This window comes from Triturus cristatus, chromosome 4_1 (assembly GCF_964204655.1).
Source record: "Triturus cristatus chromosome 4_1, aTriCri1.1, whole genome shotgun sequence".
Lineage (NCBI taxonomy): Eukaryota > Metazoa > Chordata > Amphibia > Caudata > Salamandridae > Triturus > Triturus cristatus.
In genome coordinates this window covers 427,688,910-427,707,135 of record NC_140585.1, presented here as the reverse complement: position 1 = coordinate 427,707,135, position 18,226 = coordinate 427,688,910, and the positions used below count along the sequence as shown (strand labels likewise).

The window sequence follows — 18,226 nt, the reverse complement described above, 5'->3', positions numbered from 1 at the left end:
AACCAACATTTTTAGATAATTTCTGGTCTTACCACTGTATAAAATTCTCAGACTCTTCTTCGGGACGGGGCACTTTCAGCGGTGCCTGGCGAGTCAGTAGGGTTTCACGTGCACGTTGTTCTGTAGGGAGGACTTTAAGTCTCCAGGTACTCCATGGGATTGGGAATGGGTCTCTACTGGGTGGTTTCAGTGGTTCATGGAGAGAGGGGTAGATTTATGATTGCCAATACATTTATATATGCAAGCTATTTATATGTGTCACTCTGTGTATTGCATGCACTCCAATTAGTAAGGTATGTTTTAAAATACCTTATCATGCGAAGATGACTAGTTTCTGGAATGTAAATCTGGCTTTTCATTTGGTTAATTCTGCTAGAGAAATGGTTAAAGCTATTTTGGTAGTAAGTGGTCTTTAAACGTGTTGTTACATTTTCCTAGGTGCTAGGTATATTCTTTTTAGAATGGAGGGGTTTCGGCTGGGCATCATATCTGGCATCTATGATTGAGTCGGATGACCCAATGAACCATACTGTGTCTCCGTTCAGGTTGCCAACACTGTGCAACATGCAGGCACGTCTGCTCTTTCAGTGTGCTTTGCATGCAGAGCAACAGCCTGAAATACAGAGCCTCACCCTCTCTGGGTCTGTATTTTGGAAATATAGGGCTCTGCATGGTCTGTAGAATTTTGTGCAATTTCTCTGAAGCACTAATACTGAGGTGGTTATTATTACCCTAAGGAACCCATTTTAGCAATCTTTCAATAAGGACAGATTTAGAAAAAGCTCAGAGTTCTAAGCTTTTACCTTTCAAGTTACATACACCACTCTGATGTTGGTACTTAACTCACTGAGCTACATTCCCAGAATTGCCGCATGGGACCTGGAGCCAATCTACAAATGTCTGCAACAAAACATCACTCCAATAAGCTCTTACTTAAAATACAAATCTGTGGCTTGCGTGGTATACTCTGTATTGGTCAGCTGGCACATTAACTCTGTGTGCTATTTATAATTAGTGAAGTCTGTGATCGGTTTGCACACAGATCTCTCCAGCATGTGTGTTAACCACCAGAGTTGTCTTATCGCTAGAATGGCCTGAACATTGTTGAATACAGAAAGACCTTTTCAATGGAATACACAAATAAACCCATAAAGGGTCTTCAAATTTAACCTTGCCTTTCTTTGCTGGCAGAATATTTAAACAAGCAGTGGTAATGCCATTAGGGCTGGCGTTAAATTAATGTTCTATGGTAATATGAAGCGTTACAAGTAGATAGGATGGGGATGGATATGTATTTTATAGAAGCAAAGAACCGTAGAATAATATTGGTGCAGGTTAAAAGGTCAAGTGAGAGTTGAACTGTTAAGCCAGACCTAAAAATCCATGTAGTTTAATGACTACACTCCGTCCATTTGTGCTGCTAGAAAAAAACACCATAAACTGTTATCTAAGACACTTTATTGGCATTACAAGGTCATGTGTATGACCCTGAAAGTTCAAGCTCAGGCAGCTGGATAAATAAACAAAATGACCACAGCAGTGTGGGGGGCAAGCAATTTATTTTGGAAGCACAAACCTTCTGCCCAATCGAAACATATACTCCTAACTCCCAACGTGTGGGTGGAGCCACAGCCCTTCTTCTGGTGATTCTTACATAATAAAAATAACTAGTAAACTATCATTGATTCCTCTCCTTGGGACCTTCCTTTTTGTGACTCTACCATTTTCAGACACGACCCCCAGACCTCAGTTTATGGGCTCACTGAGTCAATATTTGTTTTCCAGTCCTGTTCTTCGATTTACAGGCAGCTTTCCGTCAGGAGCCACATTGTTGTCTTGTTTATTGTTTTCTGAAATCCTGACAGTGGATGGCCATCTGTACTTAAACGGTCTCTGGATTATGCATCAGTTCTCTTTGGAGCCCGTTTAGCGACTATAACCATTACATTTTAATTCACGTGAAGGTTGGGTGACATTTTGAAACATAATGAGTGACATTGCTATTATGCTGTTAATGCTTTGCATTTTAAAAATAGATCCAAGAATATGTTATAAAGAGAATTCTGAGACATCTATAGTTTTCTATCTATTGTCTCTTAATGGAGCTGTCCTATGCTCATATGACATCCTGGGCAAAGCCAAATCTAGCACCCACCCCTGCCTTTCAGGCAAATATACTACCCCCAAACCCACCACCCAGCACCTGCTTGTTATGAGGGTGAGACTCTCAAACCCTTGCTTACACCCTGAATCTTCAGTGCAGGACTTCTCCGTCCATCATAACCGGAGTCATCGTAAAGTAGCCCACCAGCAACTATAACCCTTTCCTAGGGACTGATCAAGGGCTTGCATTGTCCTAGGGTCCTACATTAACCAAAGCCTGAACTTCCACCAACCTTCGAGAAGACTACGCTCCGCCTTCCTCTCATTTGCCAATTTTCCTCCCATCTGCCAAAGCAGAAGTTGAGGACGCTCCTTCTCCCACATCGCAGCAAAGACCTGGAACAGCCTCCCCGCACCTCTGGACCATCACCTCACTTCCGGAATTCTAAATGGCCCTCAAGACCTGGCTGTTCGAATAAGACTCTGGGGCCTGGTCCTACAATGACTGACTTCCCTATCGAGTGATTTGCCGCTTTTTATAAATACGATTGAGTAATTGATTGAATGAGTGTAGGTAACTGCGTGTTTGTTGTTGCTTCTGAAGTTAGGTAAAACAAAAAATTACATCATTATATTCTCCTACATGCCTTTTGTATTACCGAAGACAACCTTTGTTACATCTAACACACAGCATGAATCAAGAGGCAATGTACACAGGAAAGATGAATAGGAAAACATGTAATTTAGAGTGTTAATGGCTATGTAAAAAGGAGACCTAGAAAACATGCTACCAGCAGCTTTGGTCCTTAGCTGTGCTCCCGTACAATATCCAGACGCCGCAGTCAAACACAAGTCTATTTAAGTGTATTCGACAGTGGTGTTTCATAGTGGATGTATGCTCATGGTTATAAATTCACAATATTGCTTCACATTTTCTGAACTGTAGATGCGCTGCTGCGGGGTTACAGATTACACAGACTGGTACCCGGTGCTTGGAGAAAACACCGTTCCTGATCGCTGCTGCATGGAGAACTCACAAGACTGTGGGCATAACTCCACAAGCTTAGTGTGGAAAACAGTGAGTATTCAACCATTTGCAGGAGTCGACACTGTACTGAAGCGATGCTCATTTCAGGTCAAACGTGAATCCCTGATCATGAATTTCCTCTTTTTTCAGGGTTGCTACGAAAAAGTACTCCTGTGGTTCGATGACAACAAGCATGTTCTTGGGACAGTCGGGATGTGCATCCTGATCATCCAGGTACGGTTCTGGAAAAACGAAGGCGCGAGCCAACCAAGGGTTTCATATAGATTGAGTCAAAGTTCTTAAGCCGTGCCTTATTTTTAATCCGTGAAGGGCGAGGGAGGAAGTTGATGAGAGTTTGCTCTCGATAGTAAACATCCTTCCACTCAGAGAGGACATCTGGCTTTTGATTCATAAGGGCCGCTTCTTGAAATGAAGATTTTTTCAAGTCCATGATCCTGGCTGTGATGAGTGTCGGGCTTGTCAAACCACTAAATAGTAAAATACAGTCTATTTTTTGCAAATAATGTGCACTGACGTTCATCCTGTATTAATTGGTCCCGTTCTTACATTTTAGATGCTCTATAACCCAAACTAGCATTTACTATTCAGTGGCTCACAAGGAGTATCCTTAGTTATGATTGAACATAAAAAGATGACAGTCTAAATTATGATCAGCACCGCGAGGCCTACTAAGCCTCAATAAAACCTTGTCTGATCCAATACCTCGAGTCCTACATATTCTTGAAGTTGACCATTTTCTGTCCACTGCCATCTTGGGTTTCTTGCATTCCCCTTAGAAACCAAATTTAGAATCTGGTTTATCACACTTGGTGACAGGAAGCAGACGGATTCGTTACCATAATACTGATGAGGCTCATTTTTATTTTATTCCCGATCCCCCCCACTCCATTTCCTTATAAACTTTTCTAGATTTCAAATCCAATTTAGATTTAAAACGTTTGCTGCACTTGTTACATTCAACATTCATAATGTGTCTATCATGTTCCAGCCTTTTATTCTCTCATCTCTGCATACTTTGACCTTTGATTTTTTTTCTCATTGGCTATGAGAAGTTGGCCTTCAGAACTGGATGCCGCACTCCATATGAAGTCTCTGCAGTGATCTGTAGAGGCAAGACATAATAACGCTTTGTTCAACACAGCCGCCATGCCCACTCTCGGCTGCCTTCTGAGGATCCAGCCCGGTTGGGGGTTCTTCATAACCTCCTTCCTCCTCCTCCTCCTGCATACACCTCTGTCGTTGTTGCTTGAGTCATAAATGTGTGTCTTTGCGCCTGTCTGCATTGATAACTCCCATATTGTTCTTCACGCATTCCTGAGCCTCCACTCCAAATGTTGTTTGCAAACAAGGTGTCATCTGCCCAATTGCAAAATGTGTTCACTTTTGCGCAAAAGTGTAGCTTAAATCCATCTACAAAAGACATATTTTGGAATGCCTAGGTAAGCATTAGGGCTAGTAGACATAACCTTGTAACTCCACACCTGCCACCCTCTTCTCTTCAAAGTGACTTCCGTTTGCCACTGCACTTTTACCTTAGACAGAAAGCTAAGCCCTAGTTTACAAGAACGCCCGTGCTGGGTAATATTGAAAGATGTGCCACACCTCTAACAGATCCGCTTAAACAAAAATGCATTTAACGTCGTGAACCCCAGCATGGGTTGGAGCTAGTTAATATTCATGTCAAGTAATTACAACAGACTTACCTCTGCACAGATAAGTAACATGCACATTCGGTGATAAATTTCCCCATGACTCGCTTTTTTTTAAGTGGATTTTTGTCTGCCTCCATCCACACCTATAGACTCGAATGCCTCATCGAATGGTTTCATAGGTCGGTTAGTCGTTGTCAGTATCTTTCAAAACTTTTTAGTATCCTCAGATAGACCACCAGCACCCATTGTCCTCAATTTTAGCTTTGAAAACATGCCTAAGTTCTTCTTCTTCAAGAGATGTTGTTTGTCCATCTGCCGTTAAATATTGTGATGTACCTGGATTATTACAGTAGCCAACAGTTACTACCAATGAACAATACATTTGTTTCAGTAACTCGATGTATTTTCATCGTCCTCTGGTGTGTTTTTCCCCTACTCCTCACAGATATCCATTCACCCCATGATCATTTCCATATCAGTAGCGCACTAAGTAAAATACGTATTTGCAAAGCTAACGTAACAGGATGTTGGATCACCAGTTCAGCGAGTAGCAAACTCCAACGGACCACCTTCCTGTGTCCCTTCCCGCCCTGCTCCCAGGATCCTGGCATGCCGGTGCCTGTAGTAAACATTCAGATTCATCTCCTTCAGGACCAGTTCCCCAATGCCTTCCAGTCATTCCATTGGCCGGTGGCCTCGAGAGCCCTTGATACCAATGCTAGTCTTTGCCAGAATTGCAGGCTCTTTTTGTCAGTGTTGCCGCGTGCCCCACTGAAGCCCCCTGTGATTGTGCATATCCTTCAGTATCACCAGTACACATCAACAGAACAGCACATCAAAGCCCAACCAGGCCACAGAGCACAGCATTCACATTAAACAACATGGTCCCCGCAGATCGTCATTTTACTGTTTCCACTGCCCATGAAGGTTGCATGCCCTCTGGGCTCATGAGTACTGCTCTTGCCTGTAGGTGACTCGGGCCATTAATATCTACAATGCCCAGCTCTGATCAGCGGCCCATAAATGCCACTCACAAAAGCAGGAAGAGCCAGACGTCTGAGAAGCTCCGCCACACTTCTTTTCGTTCCTCCCAAAATAAATAGGAAACAACCCAGGCTCGTTCTTTTTCAGGTAATGCTCCCAGCATTTAGAACTCCCTGCCAATGGACCTACCATGCAACCCCTCGTTCCCTGGCTTCAAAAGAGACCTTAAACGCCATCTCCTCAACAAATACTGCAACCCATGAGCAAACTAAACTTGGTTCACGTAGGCTCTCTTGCTCAGTTCAGACTCAGTTGGCTGTTTTCTTTTTTTATTGTTCTTGCCTCTATTGTCTTGGATGTCTTTCTCTCCATGGACTGTAAATGTTTTGAGTTGACCACAATTTCAGTAATCCACCATCACAGCCAAATATTTTTCTTTGTATAGATTTTTGTTTACTCCTCCTAACTATTCCTGTGGATATATTTTATGTATACTTGAACCTATGATTGTTGCACGTTATATGCTCAGTGACTGATTATTGCCTTAATCTCGATTCTCTAAAGCGCTCTGATACCTCCGGGTCTAGGTAGCGCTATATAAAACCTTTAAGTAAATAAATGTCCAGCTGCCCTTCCACCTTCGACTTCTCAAAGAAAGAATCACTCATCGTCTCGGATGATCAACAACACCGACATATAGGTGCACAAATGCAGAAATTATTTCAGTTTCTTGTCTCAACAATAAGCCGGAGAGTCTCTTTCCTCCCTTGGACCATGATTTTCTATAATTTTCTGGAAACCATTCCCCATCTTCCCTGTATTTCCCACTTGTTTTCAAAGTCTACATGCAGTACATGGCCGCTCTTGTTCGGTTCTCCTTGTGCAATGTGCCTGCGTTTGCAACAAACTGTAAGTCGTGGTTTGTCAGGAGTGAAACTGTAAGACTTGTTACACTCCCCCATCCGGGCATTTGTGTACATGACTGACGCATCCCGCGTGCTGTTGCTTCCGGGGTTCACTCGATATGGGATCCGGCGTAGTTCATCTGCTTCCAGCGCTCTGTTTTGTAGGACGGAAGCGTTCTCCCAAGAATACTGATGAGGCGCGAGGACTGTGTTCTTACTGCCAAACTCGCATCCAGCCCAAATCTAATTATTCCCCAAGTAAGAGCTCGCCTATTCTAGTCCACCCTCTCAACTGTCAAGGTGATGAATGGCTGCACCGTGCCTCCTTAAGGAACCCTTACCTAATATACAAGAACGCAATATTGGGAATATCATAATTAGACAAAGGGGATTAACCCTTACCTTCCCGTCATCTTCATTTTCCAAGGAAGCGCCCAAATGCAAACCGCTTTCGGCTCAAACCCCTGGCTCCACCAACTCTCGTGAGATTTGATGCAGAGAGACTGTTCTACGGACTCTACGTTCCCGCCTGTTATTTTTATTTAATAAAACCGGGTTATGTACTGATTTTTGATGTTCATTGGACTTGGGAGATACACATTGGTTGCACTGCGCATGCTTCTCAAACCCCAGAGGCCAGACAAATAGCTGCAGTCTTATTTTTTCCAAAACAATTGTCTTTAAGTTTAAGATTTATAGACCAAATACATAGTTTGAAAACTTTATGGCCCACCCCGGTATTTTATTGTGTATTTCGCTTTTCCTATGAAAGAGAGGTTATTTAGCCTGGGTTGAATAGAGAAGGAATAGTGTTGGCGAGTGGGTTTGAAAGGCGAAAGATCAGAATCTCCCGGCTTGACCACCTGAATGCAGAAAAATATTGCAGAAAATAGGTTAACATCAGGTAACTTTTAGACGTTTCTAAGTATCATTACAGTTCGTTCATTACCTTTGATAGCCCTGAGCAGCATTGTTCCGCAGACGTATTCCGCTGTTGGATAAACTACTACTTGTGCAAATTTAAACTGCAGATTCCTGCGCGTGACAAGCATGGGACTGCTCAGCTTGTCCTTCTGCGTGGATCTGTTTTTGATGCTGAGCGACTGTATCGATTGCAGTTTTGCTTTCAATGCACCGGTGCATAGTATTTCACTTGCTCGAGTATGATCATTAAAAACACCCTCATTTAGACTGTGCTAATTGTTGTTGATAATAAATAATAAAATGCTTGAAAAAGGACATGGGCCAGGTACCTGAATAACAAGAGGTTGCACACTAGTGCTATGCAAGATGTAGGAGTGTAGAGGCAGATTTTTTCCTCGTAGTGCGGAACTGTCAAGTTATTTTGAAATTCTGGGTGGAGGTACTGGCCCAAATCAAGGGGATAACAGAGTGGAATGCACCCAGTGCTTAATTTGTAAAAAAAAAAAAAAAAAAGTGCCGGGCCTTCATCAGGAGGCCACCACAGTGTGCACCGCATATTGCCACTGTACTTATTCACCTGCTAACCATCAACCTGCTACAAGTGTGACAGTTCAGACTGTTAGAGGGTGACAACGTTTTAAGAATGGTTTGGGTTGCAGGTATTATCTATTTTGAATGTATATTGAATTAACAAACAACTGTTTTTCTTCTCATCTTTAAATTACACACACAGTGCCACCATGTGGCAGCTATCATGAGTGCAGGTTCTGGCAATTAAGTGCCATTGCCGGCAATTAAGTTCCGGTGCCGAGCACCAGAAACCACTGGCTCAAATTAAGCACTGGATGGCCCATTCACAATCAAACAATGTCTCCTAGGTCTGCTCACTGACAGAACTAAGGAGAAACTAAGAAGGAAATTTACGATGCTGGGCCTCATATTAGCCAAAAGACATATCGCTATTAGGTGGCTGAGCCCACGACCCCCCCAGCAGCAGAAATGGAGGAGAGACCCATTGGCGTAGGCAGGGGCAGAAGAAGTACACATGAGAATGACACACAGAGATGAGAGGGTGACGTACAACATGATAGTATGGGGAGCTATGATACAAACACCAGAATGTCCTGATGCCAGACCCCATGAAAGATGGGCCAGGCCCGAAAGCGACCAACACAGACTAAATGATGAAAGGCCTATGGGAAGGGTGGCCCCAGCGCCCAGGTTGGATAGGGGACAGCCGAGTTAAGTCTGATTACGGATGGACAGAAGGTGAACTCAGACATTACACTGAGTGCATTGACCAGATGGATGGAAGCAAAGGTGGGTGGGGAAGGAAGGGGGAGCTTAGTTTTAGTTTATGTAACTGTTCATATGCACTACAATGCAAGCTGCTGCAATATGTTTCCGATAAGTCATAATATGCTACAACTGTAACGATTGGGACGGAAACCCGTGGCTGATGGAATCATAGAATACTCCAATATGCTGTACATGCTGTTAAGTTTGAAAAAATACCAAGAACAATAACAAAGAAATTAAACAAGAGTTTGCATAAAAGATTGTGTAAGGTTATAGACTCAATAGTCGAAAAAGTCAAGCAATTGAGAAGGAAATGGCAGGACTTGGTAGGATTGGAAGCCCTTCTTCTGATCCATTCTCATATATCTAATTGATAAAATGTCAAAATCTGGGAGAATAGTTCTCATGCTTTATTTCAACTTTTGTGCTCTGATGATAGGCGGTCTCATTGGTGGTGGTCTGATACAGTGGGAGCATAGGACCAGCTCACCTGAGCGCACTGTTAGGGCACCTGCTTATGCCGCATGCTGTGACCTTGGATTGAGGGATGGATGCAGTGGTTTCAGCATACATGCACTCAAAAATAGATTACATCAATGTTTGGAGTTTATGAGGTCACAGACGTGTTTAAAGAGGCTGGGAGCAATGCCCAAAGCCAAAGGGAAACATTTGCACAATCTTTATTGAATATCACCATCACAGAATCAGAACTTTACACCAGCTAGTTCTATGCACATGAATGCCTAACTCTGGGAGTGGAGGCTCCTACTTTTGGAGCGCTCCGCCACAAACACAAGGATGCTAAAATGGATGCTTCTCTCAGCCCCGGTCGCGATGTGGTTTCCCTGCAGGTAAAATATTCCCCTGGTGTTTCTTAAACAGCAGGTTTTCCCTCCCAGGACTGACGAGCTCCACTGCCAGCAGGTTCCATTGTAAAATACTAGGAAGTTAGCCCAGTCACTGCATCTCCTTTCGCAATAGCCAAAACATGGGCGCGGCAACAGATAGGCATGAACGGGGAGGAGAAATCAGTAGAAGTAGTAGAGGTATTAGAATAATGAACAAGCCCTTCCATTTACCCTCCGTCAGCCATCGACAGGGCTCAGGGTAGTGACATGTATTGAGTGGTAGGTGCACCCGGCATGCGCGTTGATTGCCTCGGGGTGGACCAGACTTTGGAGGAGCACAAGTGTCCTCCCCAGCACTGTCCCATCTCCTGCACCAGATGACCCTGGCTTTGCTATCTCCCTTCCAGCTCTCAGGGATGAAGTCTGCTGTAGGCCTTCAAAGACTCCTCTGCCATGCCTGCCAGCCGGCTTCCTCCACCTTCACTCTGTTTCCTTAGCTGGGTGAGATGACAGACTGGCTTCATTATAGGTGAATTGGATAATGTTCATTATAGGACGTCACTTAGTTATCCCAACAATATTCCCTGGTTCAAAATCGATGAGTTCAAAAGAATTGGCTCGTGTGCTCAGACTAATCGAGCAGAAAATAATGATGTAGCCCACAGTCTCTGCTGGATTTTATATGTTCTGGTATGATATGTTATGTTTTCTTGAGATTGTATCTATTCACAGTATAACCATAGAACACCACCATCGCTGTAGAGAGAGCCATGGTAGCTAAGAGAGAACCGTAGATTTTGTTTTTCTCTCTCCTTCTTGAACAAGCGTAAGTGCTGATCCATCGCGAAGATGCTGGGTTTGGTGCGTGGATAGTCAGAAACACCACCAGACTCCTTGCAAAGGTAATAGGCCACCCAATCAAGCCTTGCGCTTTGTCAACCGCATCAGGAAAAGCTTGTCATTTTCTCCTTGGACGTTTCAAGTATAACGAGACTTTCTTTGTGTTGTTGCCACTCTCGGGAGCAAAGCTCAGCATCATTGTGAAGTCCCAGTTCTTTAACCAGCTGGTCTGGGCAAGAACCCAATAAAAATATATTGTTAGGGGCAACTACTCTAAGTCTGTTTAGGGCAATCTACGGATTCCTGGCTAGGAGACAGTTTGTGAAGTTCTCTTTAAAGTGATCTGTAGATGGTTTCAATTTGAATGTAATTGTATGTTGCACGCCTAGTCAATAAGATGTCATGGACAGGCCCTTAAGGAGCAAGTTTCGAACGCCATTGGCATCAAGCTCTAAGTGTTTAACCACTGACTGCCGCCTGAGCCCATAAACCCTTTCAATTGCCAGACCCCTTCCCTTTCTAGTCGCTTAGATGGTAAGGTGAAGTTTGGTAATAAGCTAGTTCGACAGATCTGCTTTGGGTTTTTAGTGAACGGTATAATAATTGCATTCTGTAAAGATTTCAGGACTAAACCTGCTCCAACCCCAGGGAAGCATTAGTTGCTTGTCTCAGATTACCTGGGCCAGGAAGTGCGAGTGCAAGTGACTTAAACACTGATGCAGCATATATGTGACCTGCCCTCAGTCAGTTGTTCAAACCACTTGAAGAAGGGTTGCTGTGGGGTTGTTTTATATAATGGAAATCACATTTGAGGGTTGAAATATGCAAGATTCCGAGTATGCCAGTTTTCTGCCTAGACTTTTACGATTTTTGTAAGAATAAAGCAAAGATTTAGACAGATCTGCGTGAATCTTCACATACTGAAACTTAGCCAGGTGAAAAAACAAGTGCTGCATTTTGGTCAGATTTGTCAAATACTTCCAGCGTTATTAGAAATTAAAAAAAAAGGCATTTTACGTGGAAAGTGAGACAAAACCAAAACTCCCAGGCCTCCCAATTTCCTTGAGGTTGATTTTTGTTTTTTGAAAGGAGAATTTTGCATCCTTATAGAACAAAATTGATCACAACGGGGGACACAATTCATTAAATCAAGCTGATCGGGTTTAGTCTGCTCAATATTGGACAGGCTGTTTTTTGGTCCTGAGTGAGTGTTACATAATGCTCCAAACACCTTACTAGGGTTCGGGGAAGTGTTGGGTTAAGAGCGAGTTGTGGAAGTTTATGATTGTGAGGGAGGGGGTAGCAGCTCAGTTGTGGTAGGTGTAATATGCTACCGGCTACCAATTCTTCTCCTATTAATACGACTCGCAAAAGTGTGGGTGACTATAGAGCACATAAACAACTAACTACAGAATAGGTTTCTTTCAACACTGGAGTTAACGTGTTAACACTTTACAACTAAATGTTTTTTTCCAAAATAGCTGTTGACTCTTCACTTGCTTTTGGTATACTGTGTGTTTCAATTATATTAATGGCAGTTATGTGATTAAAATGTGCCTGCACCTGCATGTATTTGCAAATCTGTATTGTAAAATGTAGAAAAACACTTTTAAAGTGAAAATTACCTTCAGGGGTGAAGCATTAGGACACATGCATCCCAAATATGAGTGCTTTCCTTAAATCTGTAATATCCAAATACAGTATTATAGGAGAGTCTGTTTAAATGAGTAATGGTAAGTAGGCTGTAGTCTAAAGTGTCTCTCTGACTAACAAACTACTCTACGGTGAGGTGTCCAGGGTGATTGTGATTGTTGCGCTATTCAAAAGCCACTAACCAGACGTTTGTGTTTGTGCATGAATGTGTCTTCGTTTATATAGTACTCCCAGTGATCCTAATGTTGAATCTCTCCCTCTCTATCTCTTTCGCAGATACTTGGCATGGCCTTTTCCATGACTCTTTTCCAGCAGATTCATAGGACTGGTAAAAAATACGATGCCTGAATCTCCGCAAGGAAACTGTGTTTGTTGCCAGTACAAAGAACATATGAATTGTTGAGCTTTTACCACAAGCAGTCGCCCCTTAGCCCTATTTGTAATACTTAATCATGAGAAAACTGAAATCCCGTCAAACTGGAAACCTTTGTTACAAATCAAAGACACCACCAACCTGAGGGTCTGCATAATTCTAGACAGTCACTCATCATTCATTGGAACCTTCTTCCTACAGGCGGTCACATAATTATGGAACAGGAATTTAATATTATTAAACAGTCATCTAAGGATCTGCAGACCATCACCATCAAAAACACTAGTGTGAAACAGGCAACTGACAGAAAATCAACAAACAGTGCAGTGACCCACCAAACTTACAGTACCGTGATGTCACCAGAGTCCGTCAGCAGAATATTTAGGCATCACAAATCAGCCAATCATCAGCCTACAAAGATTCATCGCCATGAAGCAGGCAACTCCTCATTCTACAGAACATTGCTAATATGCAGCATCTCATCATGTCTTCAGAGCACCGTCACTGAAAGTCAACAACGCCCATCACTAGCCTTCCATTTCTCATTATTGCAAAGTGTATCCAGAACAATTCAGAAAGCATTCAAGGTCAACCACCGGAAGAGCTTCCCTAGTGCTACTTCATTTACCAGTACGCTTGACACCAGTTGAGTGCACCTTTCAATTTGCCAAAGAAAAGAATAAAACACATATTCTTCATATGTCTATGAATTTATCCCCTCTCTGCTAAATGCAGTGCTTCACTTGTTGAATATGCTGTACTTTATAAAAAAGGTAGGCTTTACCTTGTAAGAGCTATTAGGAAGCAATCTTACATAAGACTAAAACTACTTCAGACTGCTTAGTAGTTTGAAGACTTTGGAAACTGCGCCCTTAGGAATGAGACAGCAAGTGGTTTGGGATAGATTGCCTCGAGGAAACTGCAGGTTTTTATACTTTATGGAGTGCTATGTAGTATCAAAGTTATGTAGTATAAGAACTCCATTTCAAACTTTTTATGTTTTGTTTTTCATATTACTTATGTACTAAAGAAACCACTGTTTGCTCTTTAAATGACACCAGGACATCTTTTTAGTGTATAATAGGAAATAATGTTAAAGTTAACTTTCAGGGTATGTTGAAAACTGGTTTTGCTCTGTAGGAAGGCTAAGTTAAGCTGACTGAGTTGTTTTCTGACAAATGTTTAATTTAGTTTTTAGTTTTTTGGGATCTTGGTGTAACACGTTCTTTAATTGACTCTAGAATTGCATACCTTTTTTTTAAAGAAATATAATTTAAAATTGTTCATGATTTGTTGAACTGGCCTACAAGTTTAAACTAACTGTAAGTATTTGCAAAAGCAACAACTGCGTTTGGAGCAGAATATCAACGTAGTTAATTTTTTTGTTTTTTAATACGTATATAGAAAAGCGGTCACTTTGGAGAAAATGAGACAAGGAACAGTATTTTCATGGATTGTGTTCTCCTCGTTTTTCACATGTTACAGTTACACCTCATACGTAAAGACCATCTTGATTTAGCCCATCGGGTGGTTGTTATACTTCATACTAAAATCAGCTATTTTGGTTTATTCAGCCAGATAGATGTTATCAATTAGATACATTAGCCACTAGTAGGAAGAACATGACCGCAGCACATTGTTCATATAGATATGATAGCAATGAAAACGACACGTCTTGATTTCAGTATCTGTCTAGCTTTGTATTAACTGGAACTAGTCAGAACTGTAATTGGCTAATTTACAGTATAAAATGTGCTGATAATCCAGAGGCAAGAACTGCATCTTTTCCCACTTTTTGTTTGAATTATTGGATGAAGTATGCATTGTTCTTTTTCTAATACATTACAGAATCACTTGTTGAAAGCTGAATTTCTGGGCTAGAGAAATGAAACACTTTAATGCAGAACAGGACCTATTGCCAGATAACTTATAAGAATTATTTGAAATTCTTGCACATACTGATTCATTTTTAGGAAACAAATCAAACCTATAAAGTGTACTGCAAGATTTTTCCCAGTCCATGGCATTTCGACAAACATTCCCGCTAGGACACTTAAACATAAACCTCTGGTTTATTTGCTGCTCCTCTCATCAGGCCCACAGTTCCCTTTGTGGCATGGGCTATTCTTACATTTTTCTGCTTTACTTTGGAAAGCATGAATGAACATAAACCACATTGTTACTACTGAAAAAAGTCTTGCTCTTCTTCAAACTGGTTAAAGTACTGTTAAATGTTACATGGAACTGGGGGTTCCAGTTCTGTAGTGTTAGACAGGAGTGGAGAGGTAACTGAGCAGCCGTGTTAATGATGTGTGTGCTAAGAAGGCCATAAATGGCTATTGTCTTCTAATTGTTTTCTAGATGAATGAATTATGATCTTGATGCCTTTATTTTCTTCCGGTTCAGTCACTAAATGAAAGAATATTTACCTTTTTTTTAAATGCCCTCAAACCTGCAGCCTTATTTATATAGTGCAGCCAGTCCCCATTCTAATAAGTACAACTCTGCTGGTGTTGAGAATGGCACTGATCTTTGAGAATTGAGCTGTATTTTCAGTCTCTATTTCAGTGGGCTAATGTCTGTGTGGCTAAAGACCACCCTCACGCACTAAGATATTGTGTCATTTAGGGTAGTATATATGGAGAGATCAAACACTGCTGGAGAATACTGTCTGAAACACCATTTTATTTCCAGAGTGGACTGTATTCCATTTGATGCACAAGGTGGGAACTCTTTCTCTGACACTACCAGTGGTGAACGTGTTATTTGGCTACACAGGGGGCTAAGATGTCTGCAGTGTTAATCAAGCATCTTTCAAGGGCTTTACCCTCTTACTAGTACATGGGAATGCTTCAATCTGCAGCATATGCCATAACAGGTCATAAATTATCAATTACATCAAGGGTTCTAAAAAGTTACACATTTCTGCTACTGTGATAAACACCTTTACACTGTGTTCAGATTGAATTCCCTATGTGAAGTGTTCACTGAGTAAATGGTTTCCCTTTGTGAAGTGTTCACAGAGTGAAGCTGGTAGAAGATACATTTAGAAGTAGGGGTTGCCTTTAGGAGCTTGCACTAATCATCATTTGCAGTTCACATTTATCATGGGCTTAATGGATGCATTTGATGGGCACCCCTCTCTACTTCTATTCACTCAATGCTAAAAAGAGAAAGTTTTGTGAAAAAGGAGAGAAATGTGTCTGTTACTTTCTGTACAATGACAATGTATGTGTGCTGTTATATAAACTTAAATTGATGCTGAAGATGAAACCATAGGGCAAAAAAGGCATCGATCAATATTGTTGATATTTCGAGGTAATTTTAAAGTTGTGTTGATGGGGTTAAGGATGTATTTGATGTGATCACCATGGTGCTGCAGAATAAAATTGCTGAACAAGCATTGTTACCTCCACATACAGTGTTTATGAAACATTCGTAATTCATGAATATTTATTCAGCAAATAACATTTCTTCTGCAAATTGATTGTATCAAAGGTGCAACACTTGAGTTCAAGTTTAGTTTCTTTTTCAGTAAGAATCATAACCACCTCTCATTCATGTTTTCTTTTACACCTTTTGGTGGTTCGGTAGTACTGGTTTCCTATAGGTGTGGCAAGAATTGGGACCACAAGTGCCTGAGCTCCATTTATATTGCAAATTCTGCATGCAGAGTGGGAGCTTTGGTACTTACACATTTGCTGCTACAAACTATATGTATCAAAACTTCCAAAAGAGGTCAGCTTGTTTTATTTTCTTTCTTTTATATTTATTTATGAATATGACCCACCATCACGTGTCATTCATTTTGTCTTTTTAAACATTTTGATTAGTTTTCTCATATACTGAAAATCGTGAAATGTTATTAGTTTGTGTTATACCATTAAAATAAGCACAAAGTGGTACCTGTTCTATTTTAAAGTCTTTCATGGATGTTTTTTTTGTAAAATTGCTTATGTATATTAGTTAATCTGAAATAAAATTCACGATGAGGGAAAGTAAAAATAACTGGGAGGTTGGAAGAGCATGGGTAGAAGATTTACTTCTGTAGAATGCTTCATTAAACTTTGCAAGAGTGATTACAAACTGTGTATTACAATGACACCTATAAATCTTGTAAATGCATTAACAGTAGCATTAAATAATAAATGCAGCTATAGTAAAAAACTAGATTAAGCTGCCTGTGGAAGGAGTCTGGATACCTTCTGTGCATATTGCTGATTTTCCAGCTGCATATTTTAATTAAGAATAACCACTTTATCACATAGGCAGTATTATTGGGTGATGCAGTTGACTACATATAACAATTCATTAACACAATAGCGTATAAAGGAATGGCACAAAAAAGCAAAGCCAGCAATATGTTATATTATTACTGTATAGAGAATTGACAGTTCATTGTACAAAGTCTCTTTTTCCAGTTATTGTTTATTTTCATACTATCTAGCATGTTTCAAATAAAAAGATACTTATTACATCGGTTTTAATACTTTGCAAATATTGATTTGTATTTGTGTATCCTGCTAGCCCAGTTTGGGAGCATCAAACAGTTGCAAGACTTCACTGCCACATGTTAGAACTGTGGATGTAGTAAGTCCGTTCATTGTGTAAGGAAGCTGAAGATGGAAAAAAGCAAATCTTTCAAATTATAATTAAAGCCACTCCAAGTATGTGTCTCTGAATTTAGAATGCTCATTTTACTTGCAAGTTACAATGCAGTTCTTCTTTTATTTACTATATGTTGGTACATTCTAGTTAATTTTGAAGCAGCCACAGACCTTTTTTGCAGTAAAGATACAAAATATTTATCAATAAAACAGTAATTGGTGTACTTCTAGTCTTTGTGCTAGGTTTTTGCACAACTGCGTCCTATTCAAACTTTCTTTTGGTATCAAGAAATGGCAAGAAATGGCGGCTTTGTTTTTTTTTTATCATGTTGACTCACCACTCCAGTTTTCATTCTCAGCGCTAAAGGTTATGGCAGAGGTGTGAGAAGTTGGCTTGGTATATGCTGTCCACTAGTTAAAGTGGGCACCTTGCACCAGTCCAAACAACCCTTATTGATGATTAGGTTAAAGACAACCTTTAATGAAAGCTATCCTAGTGGCAGCTATGGAGAGCAGCCTTCAGGCTAAGTCTCGAAGGAATGTAAAGCAGCTTGGTTTACCAGATTATAACCTCCTGAATGACCAAATGAAAGGAGAACCACACAAGGAATATATAACATATGTATTTATTACTAAACACTCTCTACTAACCTCTTGATGAGATTAGAGAGCAAGGCACAGAATATTAAAGCACTAGAACGACAGTAAATAGTAGGGGTGGGCGGAATTTGCGGAATCGCGTTACGCAAATCTCCGCGAAACGGTAAAAAATCTCCGCGAACACGCAGAAATTACGCGAACACGCGGAATTGCTTGTTCGCGATACTTTTTTCCTGTTCGCGATCACTGTTTGCATGCTCGGGGTGATATATCTCGCGAACACGCATATTGAGAACGCGAACAAGCAAAAAATTTCGCAAAGTCGCGGAACGCAGATTTTAGGCAATTTCGCGTTCTCCGCGGAACGCAAAATTACCCAAATTCCGCAAA

General features: G+C 41.1%; 1 protein-coding gene across 12 annotated transcripts in view; it reads left to right on the top strand.

Annotated features, from left to right (window-relative positions):
- The window catches only part of TSPAN9 (tetraspanin 9), an 828,427-nt gene extending 810,967 nt beyond the window's left edge, over positions 1–17,460 (top strand). For all 12 annotated transcript variants that reach the window (XM_085652565.1, XM_085652573.1, XM_085652568.1 and 9 more), the window contains 3 exons: positions 3,050–3,181; positions 3,281–3,364; positions 12,533–17,460. In XM_085652565.1, the coding sequence (XP_085508691.1) occupies positions 3,050–3,181; positions 3,281–3,364; positions 12,533–12,604 (288 nt within the window). In that variant the 3' untranslated portion in view covers positions 12,605–17,460. The remainder of the gene's footprint in view (positions 1–3,049; positions 3,182–3,280; positions 3,365–12,532) is intronic.
- The last annotated feature ends 766 nt before the right edge of the window (positions 17,461–18,226 follow it).